Genomic DNA, 21,615 nt, shown 5'->3' with positions numbered 1-21,615 from the left:
CCAACAGTAAGTTTTCTCTGTGTTGTAACTACTTGTTGTTGATGATAAAGAGTCCCAATAAATGTGGGTTATTGATGCTTTCCAATCCAGAACCTACTAGTTAAAATGCAGTATTTAAAATGTTAATGAATTGCTTGTTCAGTATCCTTAGATCCTTATCTAATCAGAATTAAAATATATTTCCTTTTAATAGAATGTTCCATTGTTGCATTAGAGCAACAAAGTTCTTAAAAGTTTATATGATAATTGTATGACCAGAATATTGCGATCATAGCTATCTCACGAGAAACTACATCAAATTTTGTTCTGGTGCATTACATTGATGTTTCATTGTTGCCACTTAGTTATTTTAGTGTTCAAATTTTGAAGTTCTGATATATGCATTCAGTCTTGATGTGCACATCCCACTGACCCAGAAGTCCTTCTGATTCCCCAGAAATCTTTGAGAAGCAGGTTGCTGAGGGGGTACCTGGTCTAGTCCAAGTGATGCGTGCTTTGTCGTTGGAGAGCATTCCAAACCTCCCACCAGGAGGTGAACTGGCCAGCAAGTGAGTGTACAATGTGTGGAATCCTAACCTTCAAAAATCTATTTGCACTGTTGAAAGGAACTTAAAGGGGGCTGCTAATCATCTGCAAATATAGCTTCCCTTTCCAGCACAACATGGCTCCTTAACTGAAGTTTTTTTTTAATGGTAAGAATGAATGCTATTCCTGGAGCAAAGAGAAGAAACTTTGACCCCGACTCAGCATTTCAGTGCAGCATATTTAATTTTGCAAAATAGTGATGATGAATATATTGCAGATAATCTGAAAATGTAACATAGTATATATTAATGGGCAGTATATAATCATTTACATTTTATAAATAGTGATTAACAGTCCCATTTTAACCCCTTACAGTGCAAAATAAAATGTTTTTTTCCGCAGAGTTAATGCTGAAAGTTTGTAGGTGCTACAAATTAAATGATCAGTATATACGTGCATAGTGGCACAAAAACTAGTATTCACTTAAATAAACAAATTGATAACCAATAAATTTTGTCCTTTAGGGATGGCTTTGATCTGCTAATGTATTTAAAATTTTCAGAATTATTATAATTTTAAAGCTGCACTATCCTTTCTGCTTTGAACTTTAAGTTGTATTAAAAACTATCAAATTAAAGCTGTTGTTTGCCTTCACAAATAAAGGACCTCAATGCATTAAAGTTCTGTGTGCAACCTTGTCAGGGAGTTCATTCGATTCCTATTCAAATAGAAACAAAAATGATCTGAATAAAATATGAAAAGGACACTGCAGCTATTTATGTGAAATTTTGCATGGTTATGGTGGATTGGGAGAAGCAATTTGCATGCTCATTTAATTTCTGTTCATTAGGAAAATATGTTTGTAATCTTTGATTCATAGCATAGTGTAAGTATTTCTTACAACTAATATAGCTAAAGCAGTTTCTACTTACAAAGGTATCAGTATTGCATAATTGATTTCTCATCCAGATGGGAAATTCCTGATGCAGCCTTACTTTTTAAGGTAATGATTCAGAGTACACAGCATGGAAACAATCTGACTTTAATATGAAAAATAGTCTGTATACAAGAAATACAGTTATGATTGTGAATCATCTTTACCGCTGGTGCATTTGTTGTTCTTTTATTTTGGCAGCATGCAAACATGTACGGTAATAGCTCTAATGCTTGCACATCCTGAATAATAATGCATGCAGCTATATGTTTTAAATTATGTTTCTTCTGAGCAAATAGTGCCATGCAATTAGCTAGTCAGATGAATATGGTTAGGTATGTCACATATAAGTCATTTAAATTGATAGCGAAATGACCCGAATATAAGTTGCTAGAAAATAGGATTGAGATAACATATAACAAAGTCTGTTAGTTTTCTTTGGAAATTATTGTTTTATAAATTGATTACACAGAAACTATTTAGAGAAATTTTTATTTGTGTTGCTGATGCTTACTAAATTTATTAAAATAATTTAAAATTATCCACAAATCAGTGTTTTAAGTCCTTATTTTAGTCTAGTTCTAATCCAGCCAACTGCATTTTGAATTTATTTATTTAAAAATAAAACTATTTTACTCTCCTCAAGACCATTTAGATGATGTTCTTCCCAACCATAACCATAACTTGTAAATGGAAAGCTGTCATGTTCTCATCAATATTTCATTTAAATTGAAATGTGTACAGTACCCTCAAAATCTTGAGTTGTTCCTGGTTGTGATCATCTGCAGGAATTGAAACACTTCAAGCCTTATAACACTTATGTACTTTCTGCAAAACTGCAAGTGAACAATGTAACATTTGGTGGTAACTTTTGACAGTTTGACAGATTAAGATGCAATAACAATAGCAGTTGTATTCATAAAACATCTTTAATGTGGTAAAATGTCCCAAGGCACTTCACATGGAAGTTATCAAACAAAATTTGACACGGAATTATATAAGGTGATATTGGCACAAATGGTCAAATCTTGGTCAGAGATAGATTTTAAGGACATCTTCAAGGAGGGGAGGGAGATGAAGAGGGGCAAAGGTTTAAGGAGGGAATTCCAAAGTTTCGTGTCTTAGTATTTGAAAGTATAACCGCCAGTGTTAAAGCAATTAAAGTGGGAGAAGCATGGGACAGGAATTGGAAGATCGCAGCAAATTACAAGGGATTACAGGGCTGGAAGAGGTTGCAGAGATAGAAAGGGGTGAGGCCATGGGGCGGGGGGGAGGAATTAAAAAACATGGGTGAGAATTGTAAAGTTTGAGACGCTTTTTAACTGTGGGCCAACATAGGGAAGCACATGGATATGAGCTAATAGAACTTGAGTTAGGATATAATCACAACTTTTGGAGAGTGGAAGATGAAAGGCCATGATGGAGAGTGTTGGAATAGCTGAGTCTATAGGTATAAAAGTTCTGTATGAAAATTTCGGCAGCAGTTGAGCTGAGGCAAATGCAAAACCGGCAGTGTTAAGGGGTAGAAGTAGATGGTCTTAATGGACAGGATATGTGGCTGATAGCTTAATGCCATGTCAGACACAACAGCAAAGTTATGAGTTGTCTGGCTTAACCTGAGATGTTTGCCAGGGGAGGGGATAGAGTCAGTTGCTAGAAAATGGAGTTTATGGTAGGAACTGAAGACTGGTTTTCCCAATATTTAATTGGAGCAAATTTCTGAATTGTGGACTAGCAATGGATGATTTAGAGGCAGTGGTGGAGTTGCAAAGTAAAGGTAAGACAAGGAAGTTGGCTTTGCATTTCCAGACGATGCTGCTGAGCATCAGCAATAAGCAGAGACCAAGAAGAGATTCTTGAAAGATTCCAGAGGTATTGAAGTGGAAAATGAAGCCATTGCAGGTAACTTTCTGGCTACAGTTTGTATATGAATGGAACCACACAAGGGCATTCCCATTCAGTTGAACAAACCTGGTTTTGAGAAATATTCAGTAAAACAAACTTTAGATTAAATTCAGATACCTTCTTAAACTGGAGAATAATATTATGAAGTAAAAATGATTCTGGCCAAAATAACTTGTGCTGTAAACACCAGCAGTGATGGTTGCTTTTACGAACTTTGCTGAAAACCATTTTGACTTTGTATATCAATTTGTGTGGAGCACTTAAATGGAAGCTATTCCCCATGGAGTACTAACTTACTGTTGCAATTTATAAAGGTTAATAAAACTGAATAAAATTGTGAAGTGAATATGATTTGCCACACAAAGGCAACAAAAATGGAGCTGTACGTACAGGTCCTCCTATGGCAATTGAAAGTAAGTGGTGTTTTCATTTGCTATTGTAATTTAACCTTTTTTTTCAAACATTTGATAATTCAATCACCTGACTCTCTATAATTGTTACAAATGACTTTTCAATGTAAATTTTATAAACTTTTAAGTTGCTCTCACTAGTATAGAACCATCTAAGTGTTGTGTACTTCACTAAGTTGTAATAAAGCTGCTGTATGATTTGCTATTTTGAATCTTCTGAGATCAAGAAACTGACATGCCAGTGAATGGTTGAAAACAGTTTGGATGGTGAGAATACTTATTTTGAATTGATATATTGTCGTATGTGCAGCACTGTTATTTATTTTAGTAACATCAAATAGTGAGAAGACAAATTAAAAAGTTCTGAATGATTTGTTGAACCTTTGATTTTAAGAAGATTATTTACAAATCATTCTGCAACTTCAGAAACATTTTTATTTTACGTAAGTATTCTTTTTATGGTGATACATTGTATATGCAGCTGAAAATAAATTTTAACTTCAGTCTTTTAATTTACTTTAGGCGGAGTGTTATTGAAGCAGTTTACAACAGACTGAATCCCTATAGGGGTGACGCAGTGAGTAACCACACTTCTAGAGCAAATGCCTTAATATTTATTATTTCTGTCTAGGAAACTTGTCCACGAACCCCTTTATTTATTGTTAGAACAAATTGATGTCAATAGCATTATGATATGGATTTTGAGCTTTAAACAATATGACAGCTGAGGCATACCCTGTAACTGATAGAAGTTTGACTTGATTTCTTTGTTTTTGCATTGAGTGTCTTAGTCATAAAGCTGTGTGCTTTTTTTAACTGCCTTATCAATTTGCCCTGCCTGCAAAGATTTGTGAATATGAACCCCAAAGTCCCTCTGCTTTTGCGTCCTCTCAAAATAGCAATGTTTAGGCTATATTGCCTCTCATGTTCCTCCCAAAGTTAACCACTTGACACTTAATTGCATCTGCTATATGCCTACCCAGTTCACCAGTCTATGTCCTGCTGAAGTCTGCTACTATCCAGTTAGCTATTTACTATGTTGTCATGTTTTTCACTGCATATTTCTCAGAAAAAGCATCTGTTCACTACTGCACACTCCAAACTAGTTGTCATTTACATATTCAAGTTATCATCATCCCTTTAATACATCGTTTTCCAATTGTTCAATAAGAACATAAGAAATAGGAGCAGGAGTAGGCCATCTAGCCCTTCGAGCCTGCCCCGCCATTCAGTAAGATCATGGCTGATCTGTCGTGGCTCAGTTCCACTTTCCCGCCCTCTCCCCATAACCCTTAATCCCCTCTCTTATCAAGAACCCATCAACCCGCTTCTTAAAAATATTTAGCGAGGCAGCCTCCACCACTTCAACGGGCAGAGAATTCCAGAGATTCACCACCCTTTGAGTGAAGAAGTTCCTCCTCAACTCCGTTCTAAACCGCCTCCCCTTTATCTTGAGGCTGTGCCCCCTAGTCCTACTGTCTTTTTTGAGCGGGAAGAGTCTCTCCACCTCTATCCTATCCATCCCATTCATCAACTTATACGTCTCAATGAGATCTCCCCTCATTCTTCTAAACTCCAACGAGTACAAGCCTAGTTTATTCAGCCTCTCCTCATAGCTCAACCCCCTCAACTCCGGTATCAGCCTAGTAAACCTCCTCTGCACTCCCTCCAAGGCCAAAATATCCTCATGCAGGTGCGGCGCCCAAAACTGCACACAGTACTCCAGCTGCGGCCTCACCAATGCCCTATACAGCTGCAGCAAGACCTCCCTACTTTTATATTCAATCCCCCTCGCTATGAAGGCCAGCATCCCATTTGCCTTCCTGACCACCTGCTGCACCTGCAAGCTGGGTTTTTGCGACTCATGCACAAGGACCCCGAGGTCCCTCTGCACCGTCGCCTGCTGCAGTTTTTCGCCACGTAAGTAATAGTCCTTCCTACCATTCTTCCTACCAAAGTGGACCACCTCACACTTGCCAACATTAAATTCCATTTGCCAGTTCCTGGCCCATTCGCCCAGCCTATCTAGATCCTTCTGCAGACTCTCCACACCCTCCGCACAATTTGCCTTTCCCCCAATCTTGGTGTCATCAGCAAATTTCGACACCCTGCACTCGGTTCCCTCCTCCAGATCATCTATATAAATGGTAAAAAGCTGAGGCCCCAGCACCGACCCCTGGGGCACCCCACTAGTCACCAACCGCCAATCCGAATAGCACCCATTGACCCCCACTCTGTCTCCTATTTGACAACCAATCCTCTATCCACGCTAACACCCTACCCCCAACTCCATGTCCCCTGACCTTCTGCAATAACCTCTTGTGAGGTACCTTGTCAAACGCCTTCTGAAAATCCAGAAAGACCACATCCACCGGCTCTCCTCTATCCACTGCCCTAGACACATCCTCATAGAACTCCAGTAAATTTGTCAGACACGACTTCCCTTTAATGAAACCGTGTTGCGTCTGCCCTATCAAGCAATTCCCTTCAAGATGCCTCGCAATTTCCTCCTTAATGACGGATTCTAACATTTTACCTACCACAGACGTTAAACTAACCGGCCCATAATTCCCCGCCTTTTGCCTGGCACCCTTCTTAAACAACGGCGTAACATTAGCCGTTTTCCAATCTTCCGGCACTTCCCCGGAATCCAGCGACGTCTGGAAAATAACCACCAAGGCATCCACTATCACCTCCGCCATTTCTTTCAGAACCCTCGGATGCATTCCATCCGGTCCTGGGGACTTGTCCACAATCAGCCCCTCCAGTCTGTCGAGCACCACCTCTCTAGTAACAGTAATGTCATTGAGACCCTCCAGTCCTACCACCTTTCCATCGCTAACACCCGGCAAATTATTCACGTCCTCCTCCGTGAAGACAGAAACAAAGTTATTCAAGACCTTAGCCATATCCCCATCCCCTACCACTAGGTCCCCTTTCTCATCCTCTAAAGGACCAACGTTCACCCTAGCCAGCCTCTTCCTTTTTATATATTTACAAAAACTCTTGCTATCCTTTTTTATATTAAGTGCTAGCCCAGCTTCATAGCTTCTCCTACCCTCCTTTATCAACTTCTTTGTCAATCTTTGTTGACATTTAAACCTTTCCCAATCCTCTTCTCGCCCACTGCTCTTAGCTACTCTAAATTCCTCCGCTTTTAATTTAACACTTTAAATAAGGTGCTGGAGTGTGGCGACTGGGGGATTTTCACAGTAACTTCATTGCAGTGTTAATGTAAGCCTACTTGTGATAAAGTACCTAAATGGTACTTATCAGAGACAAAAAACTAATTCTCAGTTGGGGAAGCAGGGGTCCATAAAGGGACAGTCATAATGAACTTGTTGAAGATTGATCATGTCTGTCGAACTGATTGAATTATTTGATAAAGTAACAAGAGATGTTTGGTGAAGATAGTGTAGATGCTTTTAAAATATGAATTTTATCAAGATGTTTGATAAAGTACCTAAATGGTACTTTATCAAGATGTTTGATAAAGTACCTAAATGGTACTTTATCAAGATGTTTGATAAAGTACCTAAATGGTACTTTATCAAGATGTTTGATAAAGTACCTAAATGGTACTTTATCAAGATGTTTGATAAAGTACCTAAATGGTACTTTATCAAGATGTTTGATAAAGTACCTAAATGGTACTTTATCAAGATGTTTGATAAAGTACCTAAATGGTACTTTATCAAGATGTTTGATAAAGTACCTAAATGGTACTTTATCAAGATGTTTGATAAAGTACCTAAATGGTACTTTATCAAGATGTTTGATAAAGTACCTAAATGGTACTTTATCAAGATGTTTGATAAAGTACCTAAATGGTACTTTATCAAGATGTTTGATAAAGTACCTAAATGGTACTTTATCAAGATGTTTGATAAAGTACCTAAATGGTACTTTATCAAGATGTTTGATAAAGTACCTAAATGGTACTTTCTCAAACATCTTCTTAAAATTCATATTTTAAAAGCATCTACACTATCTTCACCGAACATCTCTTGTTACTTTATCAAATAATTCAATCAGTTCGACAGACATGATCAGTCTTCAACAAGTTCCTTATGGCTATCCCTTTATGGACCCCTTCTTCTCTAACTGAGAATTAGTTTTTTGTCTCTGATAAAGGTTTCACAGAATCACAAAATCGTTATGATACAGAAAAAGGCCATTCAGCCCACTGTGTCTGCACCGGTTCTCCAAAAGTGCATCATGACTTAGTGCCATTTCCTGTTTGTTTCTACAGTGCAGAAGGAGGCCATCCGGTCCATGAAGTCTGCGCCAATCACAATCCCACATTGTTTCTATTCAAGTAATCATTTAATGCCCTCTTGAATGCCTTGATTGAACCTGCCTCCACCGCACTTCCAAGCAGTGCATTTCAGGCTTGAACCACCCATTGTGTGAAAAAGTTTTTTCTCATTCACATTTGCTTCGTTTACAAATCACTTAAATCTGCGCTGTCATTTTTAATTCTTTTATGAGTGGAAACAGTTTCTACCTATTTACTCTGTCCAGCCCCATCATGATTTTGAACATCTCTATCAAATCTCCTCTTAGCCTTCTCATAGTTTCCCACCACTACAATAGGGGCAGCACGTTAGTACAGTGGTTAGCACTGCTGCCTCAAAGCGCCAGAGGCCAGGGTTCAATTCCGGCCTCGGGTCACTGTGTGGAATTTGCATGTTCTCCCTGTGTTTGCATGAATTTCCTCCAGGTGCTGTGGTTTCCTCCCACAGTCCAAAGATGTGTGGGTTAGGTTGATTGGCCATGCTAAATTGACCCTGGTGTTAGGGGGATTAGCAGGGTAAACGTGGGATTATGGGAATAGGGCATGGATGGGATTGTGATTGGTGCAGACTTGGTGGACCGGATGGCTGCCTTCTGCACTGTAGGGATTCTATGATTCTATTCTATGAACTTCTATTTATAAGAGGAAAATATTTAAGATACTGGAAATGTGAAATAAGAACAAAAAAATGCTAAAAAGCTCAACAGGTTTGGCAGCATTTGTAGAGAGAAAGTTAACAGTCCAAATTGATGACCTTTCAATGTTTGTTATTGTTATTTGTCCACACACATTCATCTGCCATCAGAGTAAATTTCAAATACAACATTGCTTCTGAAATATCAAGCTGACCAAATGAGATACAATGATAGTTAAACAGCAAGGTGCCAAGAGGTGCTTCTGAAAGAATAAAGCACCTGAAATTATCATTTTATTACATCCTGTAATTACATTCTGCAATTTGCAAAAACTGTGGTAATTGTGACCAGTTTTAAAAAAAAACAGTATACCTAATACAGGCAGAATTGCTTAATTTTTGACGCATTAGAGATTACACATCCATGGTGAATGGAGGCTTGACCCTGTCATCCATCACAATGACTATCTTCGAATTATCTTCTTCCACCATAAACAGCAGCACAACCAGTCCTGCTACCTTGCTTTGCTTGTCAACATCTGTTTCCTTCAAGTAAAAGACCTCTTTGTGACAAGCCATTTTAATTCTGTGTTCCATTCTAATCTTTTTGTAGGATTTAAAAAAACCGATCCAAAGTGCAATAATTGGCTAGCAACATAAGTTAATAAGTTCTCTGATAGCCCCTGCACTTCTTTGCATAGTAAGAAGTCCAACAGATTTAAGTGGCAGCACTAGCTTTCAGAGTCTCAGGCTCCTTCATCAGGTGAGTGAAGAGCTATGTTCACAAACAGGGCATATATAGACACAAACTTAATTTACAATTTAGTGATTGGAATGTGAGTCTTTACAGGCAATCAAGTCCTAAAGGTACAGATAATGTGAGTGGAGAGAGGGCTAAGCATAAATTAAAGTGATGTGTATTGTCTCCAGCCAGAACAGTTAGTAACATTTTGCAAGCCCAGGCAAGTCGTGGGGGTTACAGATAGTGTACAATGAACCCAAGATCCTGATTGAAGCTGTCCTCGTGTGGAACTTGGCTATCAGTTTCTTCTCAGTGATTCTGCGTTGTCGTGTGTCGTGAAAGCTGGCTTGGAGAACGCTTACCCGAAGATCAGAGGCTGAATGCCCATGACTGCTGAACTGTTCCCCGACTGGAAGGAATACTCCTGCCTGGTGATTGTCGAGCAGTGTTCGTTCATCATAGCGTCTGCATGGTCTCCCCAATTTATCATGCCTCAGGATATCCTCTCTTGCAGCGTATCAGTAGACAACGTTGGCCGAGTTGCAAGAGTATGTAGTATGTACTTATATACCTGGTGGATGCTTTTCTCATGTGAGATGATGGCATCTGTGTCGATGAGCCAGCATGTCTTACAGAGGTTGTTGTGGCAGGGTTGTGTGGTGTCGTGGTCACTGTTCTCCTAAAGGCTGGGTAGTTTGATGCAGACAGTGGTCTGTTTGAGATTGTGTGGTTGTTTGAAGGCAAGGTGGGCGTGTGGGGGTGGCCTTGGCAAGATGTTCGTCTTCATCAATGACATGTTGAAGGCTCTGGAGAAGATGTCGTAGCTTCTCCGCTCCGGGGAAGTACTGGACGACGGAGGGTACTCTGTCCGCCATGTCCCGTGTTTGTCTGGTGGTCAGTGAGGTTTTTCGTATGGCATGTCGGAACTGCTGATCGATGAGTCGAGCGCCATATCCTGTTCTTATGAGAGCGTCTTCCAGCATCTGTAGATGTCTGTTGCGATCCTCCTCTCTGAGCAGATCCTGTGTATATGGAGGGTTTGTCCATAGGAGAAGCTACGACATCTTCTCCGGAACTTTCAACATGTCATCGATAAAGATGAACATCTCGCCAAAGCTATCCCCACACCACTACTTTTTGCCTTCAACAACCATACAACCTCAAACAGACTGTTGTCCGCAGCAAACTACCAGCTTTCAGGAGAACCACGACACCACACTATCCTGCAACAGCAATCTCTGCAAGACATGCAGGATCATCAACATGGATGCGATCATCTCATCTGAGAACACCATCCACCAGGTACACAGTACATATCCTTGCTATTCGGCCAATATTGTCTACCTGATATGCTGCAGGAAAGGATGTCCCAAGGCATGGTACACTGGGGAGACCAGGCAGATGCTATGACAGTGGACGAATGAATACCATTCGACAATCACCAGGCAGGAGTGTCCCCTTCCAGTAGGGGAACACTTCAGCAGTCACGGGCATTCAGCCTCTGATCTTCGGGTAAGTGTTCTCCAAGGCGTCCTTCACGACACACGACAGCGCAGAATCAATGAGCAGAAATTGATAGCCAAGTTCCACGCACCTGAGGAGACGGCCTCAACAGGGATCTTCGGTTCATGTGACACTATCTGTAATCACCATGACTTGCCTGGACTTGCAAAATCTCACTAACTATCCTGGCTGGAGACAATAAGACTTGATTACCTGTAAAAACTCGCATTCCAACCATTATCTTGTGAATTGAGTTTGTGTCTCTAAATGCCCTATTTGTGAACGCAGCTCTTCACTCATCCGATGAAGGAGGCTGAGACTCCGAAAGCTAGTGTTGCCAAATAAACCTGTTGGACTTTAACATGGTGTTGTGAGACTTCTTACTGTGCTTACCCCTGTCCAACACCGGCATCTCCACGTCTTCGCATAAGCAGTTTTCAACCTACAGTGTCACCAAAGTGAGGCATTATGTTGAAAGCACTGTCTCCTGAAGGGAAATATCTTGTCCAATCCCACAGAGTACAACTGAACTTAAGGGCAGGATGTTTCAGCCTATCTGGGAATGAGCATGGAGGTGGGCAGGCCTGAAAGTACAAGTTGGCAATTGTGTGCTGTTTTGCCAGCTCCATCCTGCCTTGGACCATGTTACCAGGAGAAGGATGGGAATCACCAGAGATATAATTATAAACGGGGGTAGCCGGTTGAGCTTGTTAAAGGCCAATCAGAATTTTACAGTTGGCCTGCCAACTCCATTAAGGCACTAGAATCTAGGCTAGCGACAGGGGGCGTCTCTTCCTGCCAGCTTGCACAACTGCAACACTCATTCTCAACAGCTGTGTGCTGCCTCTTGTACATGTTTTTCATCACTTGCACAATGTTCTGTCCCTTGCACTGCCCCTCCCTGCCTGGTGTCACCTTGCCTTGTCTTCCATGCACGCCTTCTGTTCTAAATTGAAATAGTTTGGGATATTGTGATGTAATGTCAGGCATATCTTCTTCAAAGCAATTCATTTTTGAAACCAGAGATAAAAGCTACTTAAGTCATTGTTCCCACTTTACAAGAAGTGTAAAATGGAAGGATTACCAAACTTAATTTAGGGTTTTTAGGATTTGAGCCTAAAGTTTTGGCTATATGATCTTTTTTGTTGCAGTAGGATTGAGACTGTGAGCAGGGAATAAAAATTGCAGGTCTGAACCTTAGCTGAGGCTGAAGCCACGTAAGATTAAATAAAATTTGAAGCAACAAGTAGTAGTAGTGATTTTACTTTGCTCTTTGCATGCTCACCTTTGAGAAACAAAGAATATTACACACAGGAACAGGCCCTTCGACCCTCCAAGCCTGCACCGACCATGCTGCCCAGCTTAACTATGGTCCCCTTCTGGGGTAAACACAGTAAGAAGTCTTTCCCACCCACCTGACGAAGGAACAGCCAGTTCCAAAAGCTAGTGACGTTTGCTACAAATAAACCTGCTGGACTTTAACCTGGTGTTGTGAGACTTCTTACTGTGATTACCCCAGTCCAATGCCAGCATCTCAGCATCATTCCCTTCCAGGGACCATATCACTTTATTCCCATCCTATTCATGTATTTGTCAAGACACCTCTTATAAGTCACTACCGTACCCGCTTCCACTACCTCCCCTGGCAACGAGTTCCAGGCGCCCACTACTCTGTGTGAAAAAATCTGCCTCGTACACTCCTTTTAACCTTGCCTCTTGATCCTTAAACCTGTGCCCCCTAGTAATTGACTCTTCCGCCCTGGGAAAAAGCTTCAGACTATTCACTTTGTCCATGCCTCTCATAATCTTGTAGACTTCTGTCTCCCCTCAACCTCCGTCATTCCAGTGAGAACAAACCAAGTTTCTCCAATCTCTCCTGATAGCTAATGCCCTCCATACGAGGCAACATCCTGGTAAATCTTTTCTGTACCCTCTCCAAAGCTTCCACATCCTTCTGGTAGTGTGGCGACCAGAGTTGAACACTTTATTCCAAGTGCGGCCTAACTAAGGTTCTATAAAGCTGCAACATGACTTGCCAGTTTTAAAGCTCTGGCCGATGAAGGCAAGCATGCCATATGCCTTCTTCACTGCCTTCTTCACTACCTTCTCTACCTGCATTGCCATTTTCGGTGACTTGTGTACCGAAACACCCAGATCCCTCTGCCTATCAATACACTTAAGGTTTCTGCCGTTTACTATATATTTCCTATTTGTATTAGACCTGCCAAAATACATCACCTCACATTTGTGCAGATTAAACTCCATCTGCCATCTCTCCGCCCAAATCTCCAACTGATCTATATCCTGCTGTATCCTCTGATGATCCTCATCAATATCCACAAATCCACCAACCTTTGTGTCTCCTCAAACTTACTAATCAATCCAGTTACATTTTCCTCCAAATCATTGGTATATATTACAAACAGCAAAGGTCCCAGCACTGATCCTTGAGGAACGCCACTTGTCACAGCCCTCCATTTAGAAACACGCCCTTCCACTGCTACCCTTGGTCTTCCTTGACCGATCCAGTTTTGTATTCACCTTGCCAGTTCATCTCTGATCTTGTGCGACTTCACCTTCTGCACCGGTCTGCCATGAGGGACCTTGTCAGAGGCCTTACTGAAGTCCATGTAGACAACATCCACTGGTCTAACCTCATCAATCATCTTCGTCACTTCCTCGAAAAACTCGATCAAGTTCGTGAGACGTGACCTCCCTTTCACAAAACCATGTTGCCTCTTGCTAATATGCCCACTTATTTCCAAGTGGGAATAAATCCCGTCTCGTACGTTTTTTCTTTATTCGGTTATCCTTTTACCCTTCCAATTATTTTTGCACACGCTTTTGAATACGTCAGATAAAAGCGTCATGTGTCAAGCCTAGGCTTGCTTTAAAGTTTAAAGTTTATTTATTAATGTAGGCTTACATTAACACTGCAATGAAGTTACTGTAACAAATCCCCTAGAAGCCACACTCAGGTGCCTGTTCGGGTACACAGAGAATTCAGCACTTAACTAGCAAGTCTTTTGGGCTGTGGGAGGAAACAGGAATACCCAGAGGTGTTCAGAAACATGGGGAGAATGTGCAGACTCCACACAGAAAGTGACCCAAGGCCAGAATCGAACCAGGGTCCCTGGTGCTCTGGCAGCAGTGCTAACCACTGTAATACCATGCTGCCCTATCATTCCTCATTTTGCAGGTGAAATGTAGCATTACAGTTCATGGAGTTTTATAAAGAGGATGGGGAAGGAGCTAAACACACACATTAAAGGATTGCCAACTTGGAAAGCATCAAAGAAGGTGGGGGGCGGCCGGGGTGCGATAGAGTGTTGCTATTTACAGGTGGGCAATTTGCTTCTGATTTTTAGCTTCTGGAACAAAAAAAGTGCCTCAATAAATTAAGTGAATAAAAGTTTTCGGTACTCGTAATACCTGTGTGCCACCGCATGCTGCTTTTATACTGTGCATTTTGCACTGAGTGTTTTTAAAATAGTGGGAGAAAAGTCTACATGTGGGATAATAGTTCAAGCAGAAGTTCTTCCTACACATGCTCTCGTTGCATTTAACGCACCCTGTAGGTTGGAGATCAGACAATGATATGCTGACCGCATGTTTACTTAAGCATGCGCTGACCTCTGCTAGCTCTTATGCTCATTGATTTAAACGTAGAAACTAAGACTAGTTGTTCAGCCTTTTGAGCTTGTTGCACCAGATCTGATCAGGGTATGTAATCTAGTTGTAACTTCTACAGCTGCTGTCAGAATTGGTGGTTATAGTGTAAAAAAGGTATAAAATTACAGGCTCTCTTAAAAAGGGAAAGCAGAAGGTATAGCATTCTTGTGGTTAGCTTTTCAGATTATATAGCCTTAAACCAATAGAAGGAGAACAAAATTAATTGCATCAATTATTTGTTTGTAATCTTCTTTCTTGAAAGCTTAGGTCACATCACTTGTATTGAAGGTGATAAAGTCATAGTTACAAGGGTGACATAACTTCTTCAGATTGAATTGATGGAACAAGATATATTAAGTAGTCAACTGTATTATATACCTACCCCTCAGGCCCCTACCCAGACTTCTCTCTCCACTATACATTTGTCGCTGTAAGATTACAGCTGTCTCCCAAGCAAATTCTTACAGCTGTAACTGGAAGGATTGACTCAACAATGGCCTTTGTTGTTCTGTGACCAGCTCCTTTCCGAAGCACAATATTGGTTTCACCAGCAGTATATTTTTAATTTTTTCTTCTCTTTTCCCACTGATTTGCATTTCCTGTCTGCCCCTCCTAAGAAAGTTTCTACTACGTGTATGATGCCCTTTCAGAACTGGAAAATCCTGTTTAATTCTGTTTTTTGAATTGGCAATAAATTCCTTTTAACTACAGTTATGTTTAAAGGCTTAATTATAAAGTCAAAACAGAAAGTAACATTGTGAAATTTGGGATTTAAGTTTTAAGTTTGTTTATTAGTGTCACAAGTAGGCTTACATTAACACTTCAGTGAAGTTACTGTGAAAATCCCCTAGTTGCCACACTCCAGTGCCTGTTTGGGTACACTGAGGGAGAATTTAGTGTGGCCAATGCACCACGCTGCACCAAGTGGCCAGTGCACCGAACCAGCGCAATCTTTGGAGTGTGGGAAGAAACCGGAGCACCTGGAGGAAACCCATGCAGACACGGGGAGAATGTGCAAGCTCCATACAGTGACCCAAGCTGGGAATCAAACCTGGGTCCCTGATGCTGTGTGGCTGCAGTGCTAACCATTGTGCTACCATGCCACTTATAGAATAGCTACTCAGTTTTTTAAGTCAATATTTGATCACTGGTTTAAAATGAATCATGTGAATGGGCAGGTTGACTTTGACTGAGGTTGTTAAAATCCAAAGAGTATTGGATACTTGGAATTTATATTAAATACCTACCACCAAAATTTAAGCTTTTCATGTTATTTTAATGAAAACTATAAATCCAGTCAAAGTTATTATGGCTCTTAACTCTTTACAGTCTGGGTTGTCCAGATATTTCTGCAAATTTTGGCACTCCAGACTTTAAAGGGTTATGCTTCTGTTTTTTTCTATCAAGGATCCTCAATCCCCTGATGAGATGTGGTAACTACCAATCATGAAGCTTGCATACGTCCACAATCAAGGCCATCACATATCCACGAATCACACGTCAGCAAAACATTGTTTGATTTTTGCGAAGGAAATTTTAAAATGGTGTGAATACCAGAATTCAGTGACCAGCCACAATTCACCCAGGATCTGATTTAAATACAGTGGCTGAAAATACAGAAGATTGAATTATTTGTGCTGTAAATTGGGCATTGTTTGTTTTAATCTTATTGACTTAAAAGTGCAATTCTTTGAAAAAAAACGTGCTTCTGTTTAATGGAATATGACCTCCGTACAACATGTACTGTATAGAAAGTCAACTGATATTCCCATGGTACAGAAATAGCAGCCATGTATTTATTTGGTTTATGAAAAGAAGAACCCTCTTCATCCAAAGAAGTTTTGTTTCAATCTAAATTGAGTCTTGGGTAAGCTGTTCATTAAATTATGTCCCAATACCAGAGATTATGAATACTCTGTAAAATTTTAATTTTGGGTTTGGCAGACCAAGAGCTTGTAGAGTTGCTCAACTGTTGGTTATGTCACAGATTAAACTTGAATCATAATGTCCACGTTACTGTAGGTATTTTAAAGCTGACATTACACTGTTGGGGCAAGTGATTTATTGAGAATTATATAATGCCCTGTCTCTAATTTTGAAAAGTCTAGCTACGGTATGTATATTGTTAAATGGCAGAATACCCATGTTCTGGCTGTTAAATAAAATATCTACCACACTCTAGATTTTCACAGCATTTTACTCAAGTTAGTTATATTGTATACTTTATTGCCGCCTTTCAACTTTGACGCCTTCCATTTCCAAGAATTAAAATGTTACTTATTTATCTTCATGGATTTAAGCCTTCATTTATCTATAATCAGTTAAATGGATGCAAGACCAAACCACAAACATTGAGAATTAATATTGCTGTATCAGATGATAGATAGCAAAAGTTAGTTTTTTTTCCCCTGTCCAGCAGATGGTGACCTTTTACAGGGTCATATTACTTAGCCAAATCAGCTAGCTGGTAGCATGCATTGGCCAGTGGGTTGGATTATTCACTTATTCAGCCTGCACTGAGATGGTAATTTGTGACCACAAATCAAAAGTAAGCTGGACAATGGTTATGCTTTGGAATGTCAAAGTACTTTATACTGGAGGGATGTTGATGCAGAAGGGATTTACCAGGATGTTGTCTGGCTTAGAGGATATGGACTATGAAGAAAGGTTGAACAAACTTGGATTGTTTTCATTGGAGGATGAGGGGGACCTGATAGAGGTTTACAAGATTATGACAGGCTTGGATAGTCAAGTCTTTTTCCCAGGGCCGAAGGGTCAGTTACTTGGGGGCATAGGTTGAGAATGGTTTTAAATTTTTCTCCCTCAATGTTAGGAGCAAGTTTTTCACACGGAGGGTGGTGAATGCCTGGAACGTGCAGGAGAAGGTGGTGGAAGCAGATTCTATAACAACGTTCAAGAGGCATCTAGGTAGGTGCATGAATCGGCAGGGAATAGAATGCTATGGACCACATAGAGGCAGGAAAATATTAGATTAGAGAGGCATCTGTGTCGACGCAGACTTGGTAGGCCAAAGGACCTGTTCCTGTGCTATATTCTGTCTTTTGTACTTCCACCATCGTTCGGGAGCGTGTAAAAGCTTTGTATATGAAATCTAATCATTAATCAAAGCTTTTAGTTGTTTTCTGTTATGTATTAATGATACAATGATAAGAATGTCTTTCTAAAATTGTAGGAGTGAGGATTGGATGCATTATTGCACATCATTAAGCAATCATTACTGGCTGACAATCCAGGCATTATATAACAACCTCTAAATGTATCTTTGAAGGGTAAATAATACACTTCTGGATTAATTTAGGCTGGTCTTGAATCCCAAATAATTCAATTTTTAAAAAAAATGCTTTCAATGTTTATTTGTGTTTAATATTTTATCAAATATTTAGTAACAGGATTACTTTCCCATTGGGCTAAATCTTTCATTAATTGTTTTTCAACAATTAAAGATTAAACAAAACAAAAAGAGGTCTATTTCAAGGTGGGAAAAGTTCTTTGTACAAGTGTGTTGTCCTGAGGATGTATGTCTTGATGGTACAGATTGTCTCGAGGTTTATCTACATTTTCAGTGGGTTTAAGTACATGGAAAGGAATTGGTTATGACACTGGATCAGGTTTCCATATACCACTGTGAGCAGACAGTTTAATACAAGTGACTATTGAATGAGCTTCCAGCTGTTTTCATGTTCTGAACTAAAAATGTAGATTGTGACATTGGATTTTCTTTTAATCTTGTCAGAGCAAAAAAGATTTTCTTTTGTTATCATGGTTTTAAATTGCATTGTACAGAGCGTCAACAGAATGAAATTCTAGTGATAGTAACATAGATGCTTTTTTGATTTTGGTGTAGTGCTATTTGGTTACAAAATATTCAGCAATCAATCTTTGAGGACAGTTTTTAAGTTTCTTTTAATACAGTGGCTATAATTCCCAAGCCAACTGTAAGGAAAATTGAGCAAAATGTTTGAACTTCTCTACTTGCCCCCTCATTAATAAAACAATTTTATCTTTGCATAAATACTGCTAGTTCACTATATTTCACATCAAATTAAAAATCTGAAATTGCTTTAGAAGCAGCTTCATCTGTGTTTTCTCCCATTTTCCCATGATTGTAATATTGTGGTGCAGACCCGACGTGATCAGTTTTTCCTCTGACAAAGATGAATTTCAACAGCGTTTCGAACTCAAGCCTTGTGATTGAATGGTGTGCTATTCAAATAACATCTTCAGAGATCTATTAGCCGGTTTACAATAATGCATTGGTGCATTCTAATCCATCTCGCTATTGTGAAATTTGCAGTTGTACATGAGATGGCTCCTGAAATAATATCTTACAGAACTTGTGCAGAAAATGATGAAGCCATGTATTACATGCAAGATTAATAAATTTAATATGTATTTGAATTGCCCTGTTAATAGTTAGAACTTGTGATTTTAAATAAAGGCTGATTTCTGGCACCCACAATAAAATATACGTTACTAGCAATACTGCTAACTAAAATACATTTTATTCCCAGGTAGATCTTCTAATTTGAGTGGTTTGGAAAGTATGGGAAGATGAACTGCCTTTTTTTTATGAAAGTAAATTTAGGTTAAATGAAGGATATGTTGTGTGTAGTCTGAAATATAAATATCTTCAAGCGATAACTGATTATGGAAATTCTGGTCAGTTTCAAAATTAGATTTTCACTAGGTTGTCAAACTGTACATGGCCTATACTACTAAAAATATTTGGACTATTTTTTTCAATCAAAAATTAGTTTTAATATATTTTGGATAATTGATTAGAATTAAAATTTTCATTGGAATACCATAACTCTAAATTGCATTTTTATTTCTGTACACAAGTGTTGGGGAAATACTGTTAGAAGTATTTGAAACACTTCAAAACTTGGTTGCTGTGGCTTTTAAGAGAGCACACCAACTCAGAATTTCTCATCCTTTGCTTCAAGCTTTTGAACAACCACAGATTTGATCTAAAGCATAGTTTATCAGAAAAACAAAGTGGAAATTGACTTTACTCACAGTTGTTACAAATGTCAGAGAAATGAACTTTCCTACCCTCTGTTGCTTAGGTTGTCAGACAATGTAGCTGTAATCACACCAGTTTGCCTTACTAAGTTCTAGAATAACATTTGTTGGAGCACATTGCAAAAGAAGGGATTGTATGCCGCATCTGTCTAAAACTTGCTGTGCCTGTCTTAGAAGAAAACTTGCCATAAATAGTCATCCTCTACAGATGTATTGTTTGTTTATCATGTCCATTATCAGCTTGCATCTACATTTTGCTAGACTTCACTTGCACATTGATATATATTTTTTCAGATTAAGAGATAATGGCGTTGGAAAATATTTTAATAACTTTAGCATAGAAAATAATTACGCTATCAGTGAGAAGTAATTTAAATTTTCTATTCCGTTTATCTTACACTAGAAATGCATTGTTTGACGTGTAGAATTGTGTAACAATACTTGGTACATTATTGTTCACAACAATTAAACTGTTATTGAAATCGAGATTGTGTTTACAAAAAGCTTGTTAATTGTATATTTTGTATAATGTACTGATTCCAACTCCAAAGGAAATACTGTGTGAATTTAGTTCCTAACTGTGAGATTGTACTATTGTTTGGAGTCAATTGAACAAATTGCATATGCCTGTGTTATGTTTGCAGACTGTGGTGGTTTGAAATATATTTATGGCTGAAGGTGCCATTAATTAAAGTGTCAGGCAATTGCATTATATTTTTGTGTTTTTATTAGTTAAATCATGAAGATTGCATAAATGAGGGTGATGAACAATTTTTTGTGATTTAATCTTGAAAGACTGTTTAAACAAGGCAAAAACTCAATTAGTGCTGTAGATGATTTACCTATTCACCTGAATTTATAACAAAGTTACATGCAAAATGGCTTGCTATTTATATTAAAAAAATTCAATGGGAAAACATTGTTTGTGTAGTGCACCATCGGTTTATAAGTTTAAAAACATTGCACAGTATGAGATATGGTTTTGTGATCTAAATCCCTGAGCTTCCGATCCTCAATGCAAGAATTGGAGGATAGACACTGCACCAATGTAAACTGGGGGTGGTGGGGGTTAATCACCCTGTGGTGGTGTTCTATATCCCCTTCAATAATAATTGAATCAAGGGCAATATTGGTCCAAGATGTGCAGGTTAGCTGGATCAGCCATGTTAAATAGTCCATTAGTGTCCCAATATGTGTGGGTTAGGGGATTAGTAGGATAAATACGTGGGGCTATGGGGATAGGGCCTGGGTGTGATGCTGTGTTGTAGAGTCGGTGTAGACTTGATGGGTCAGATGGTCCCCCTGCACAGTGGAGAATCTATGCTTGCTGCATATGGCCTGTCTGTGCATTATTGTAGTGTTTGACCATGGGTGCATCTGTTTCTTCACGTAGTTGACGTTTAGTGTGCAACTAATGAAATTTGCTGTTGGCACCTTGCTTGTGCTGCATATCAGCAAATTTCTTATCACTTTGCACCTGTTTGGCTCAAATCTCACATTCCTAACTCTGAATCGCACTATACAAATACTGTATGTGACAATTAGGTAGCAGCTAATCTCCAATTGTGTAGCATGAAGAAAAACATGAAATAAAAATGGATAGTCAGCAACACCCTTTTAAAAAGGGGTCTAATAAATTGCTCAAAACATTTTATGAAACTTTGGAATATCATTTCTTTACTAAGTTGTCTGTTTGCCATCAGAACTAGTTTGTAACGTACAGGTACATAGATATTGGAGCCCTGAGGCCATGTTAGATGCCAGGTTCTGAGATGTATGATTTGGTTTGTTGACAAAGCACTGTCCAAGGATCTGTTCCTGAACCTCCTAGAAACTATTATTTACCCCCCCCAGTCTGGACAATCGCAGAGCATGGCAGAGTTTGTTGTTTGTAAACTGTCCCTCCAGAGAAAAGTTACTGAAACAGAAAACCCTAGGCTCACAGTG

General features: G+C 39.3%; 1 protein-coding gene across 5 annotated transcripts in view; it reads left to right on the top strand.

The window, feature by feature from the left end:
* The window catches only part of ppm1aa (protein phosphatase, Mg2+/Mn2+ dependent, 1Aa), a 36,006-nt gene extending 15,624 nt beyond the window's left edge, over positions 1-20,382 (top strand). For 3 of the 5 annotated variants that reach the window (XM_080202412.1, XM_080202415.1, XM_080202416.1), the window contains 3 exons: positions 437-548; positions 4,297-4,351; positions 15,952-16,057. In XM_080202412.1, coding sequence (XP_080058538.1) covers positions 437-548; positions 4,297-4,351; positions 15,952-15,999 — 215 coding nt within the window. In that variant the 3' untranslated portion in view covers positions 16,000-16,057. The other 2 variants (XM_080202417.1, XM_080202418.1) reach the window with 2 other exon arrangements.
* The last annotated feature ends 1,233 nt before the right edge of the window (positions 20,383-21,615 follow it).

The sequence above is a fragment of the Carcharhinus amblyrhynchos genome, chromosome 14 (genome assembly GCF_965287045.1).
Source record: "Carcharhinus amblyrhynchos chromosome 14, sCarAmb.v2.hapA, whole genome shotgun sequence".
Lineage (NCBI taxonomy): Eukaryota > Metazoa > Chordata > Chondrichthyes > Carcharhiniformes > Carcharhinidae > Carcharhinus > Carcharhinus amblyrhynchos.
The sequence above is the reverse complement of the archived record's forward strand: the minus strand, read 5'-3'. Positions and strand labels throughout refer to the sequence as shown.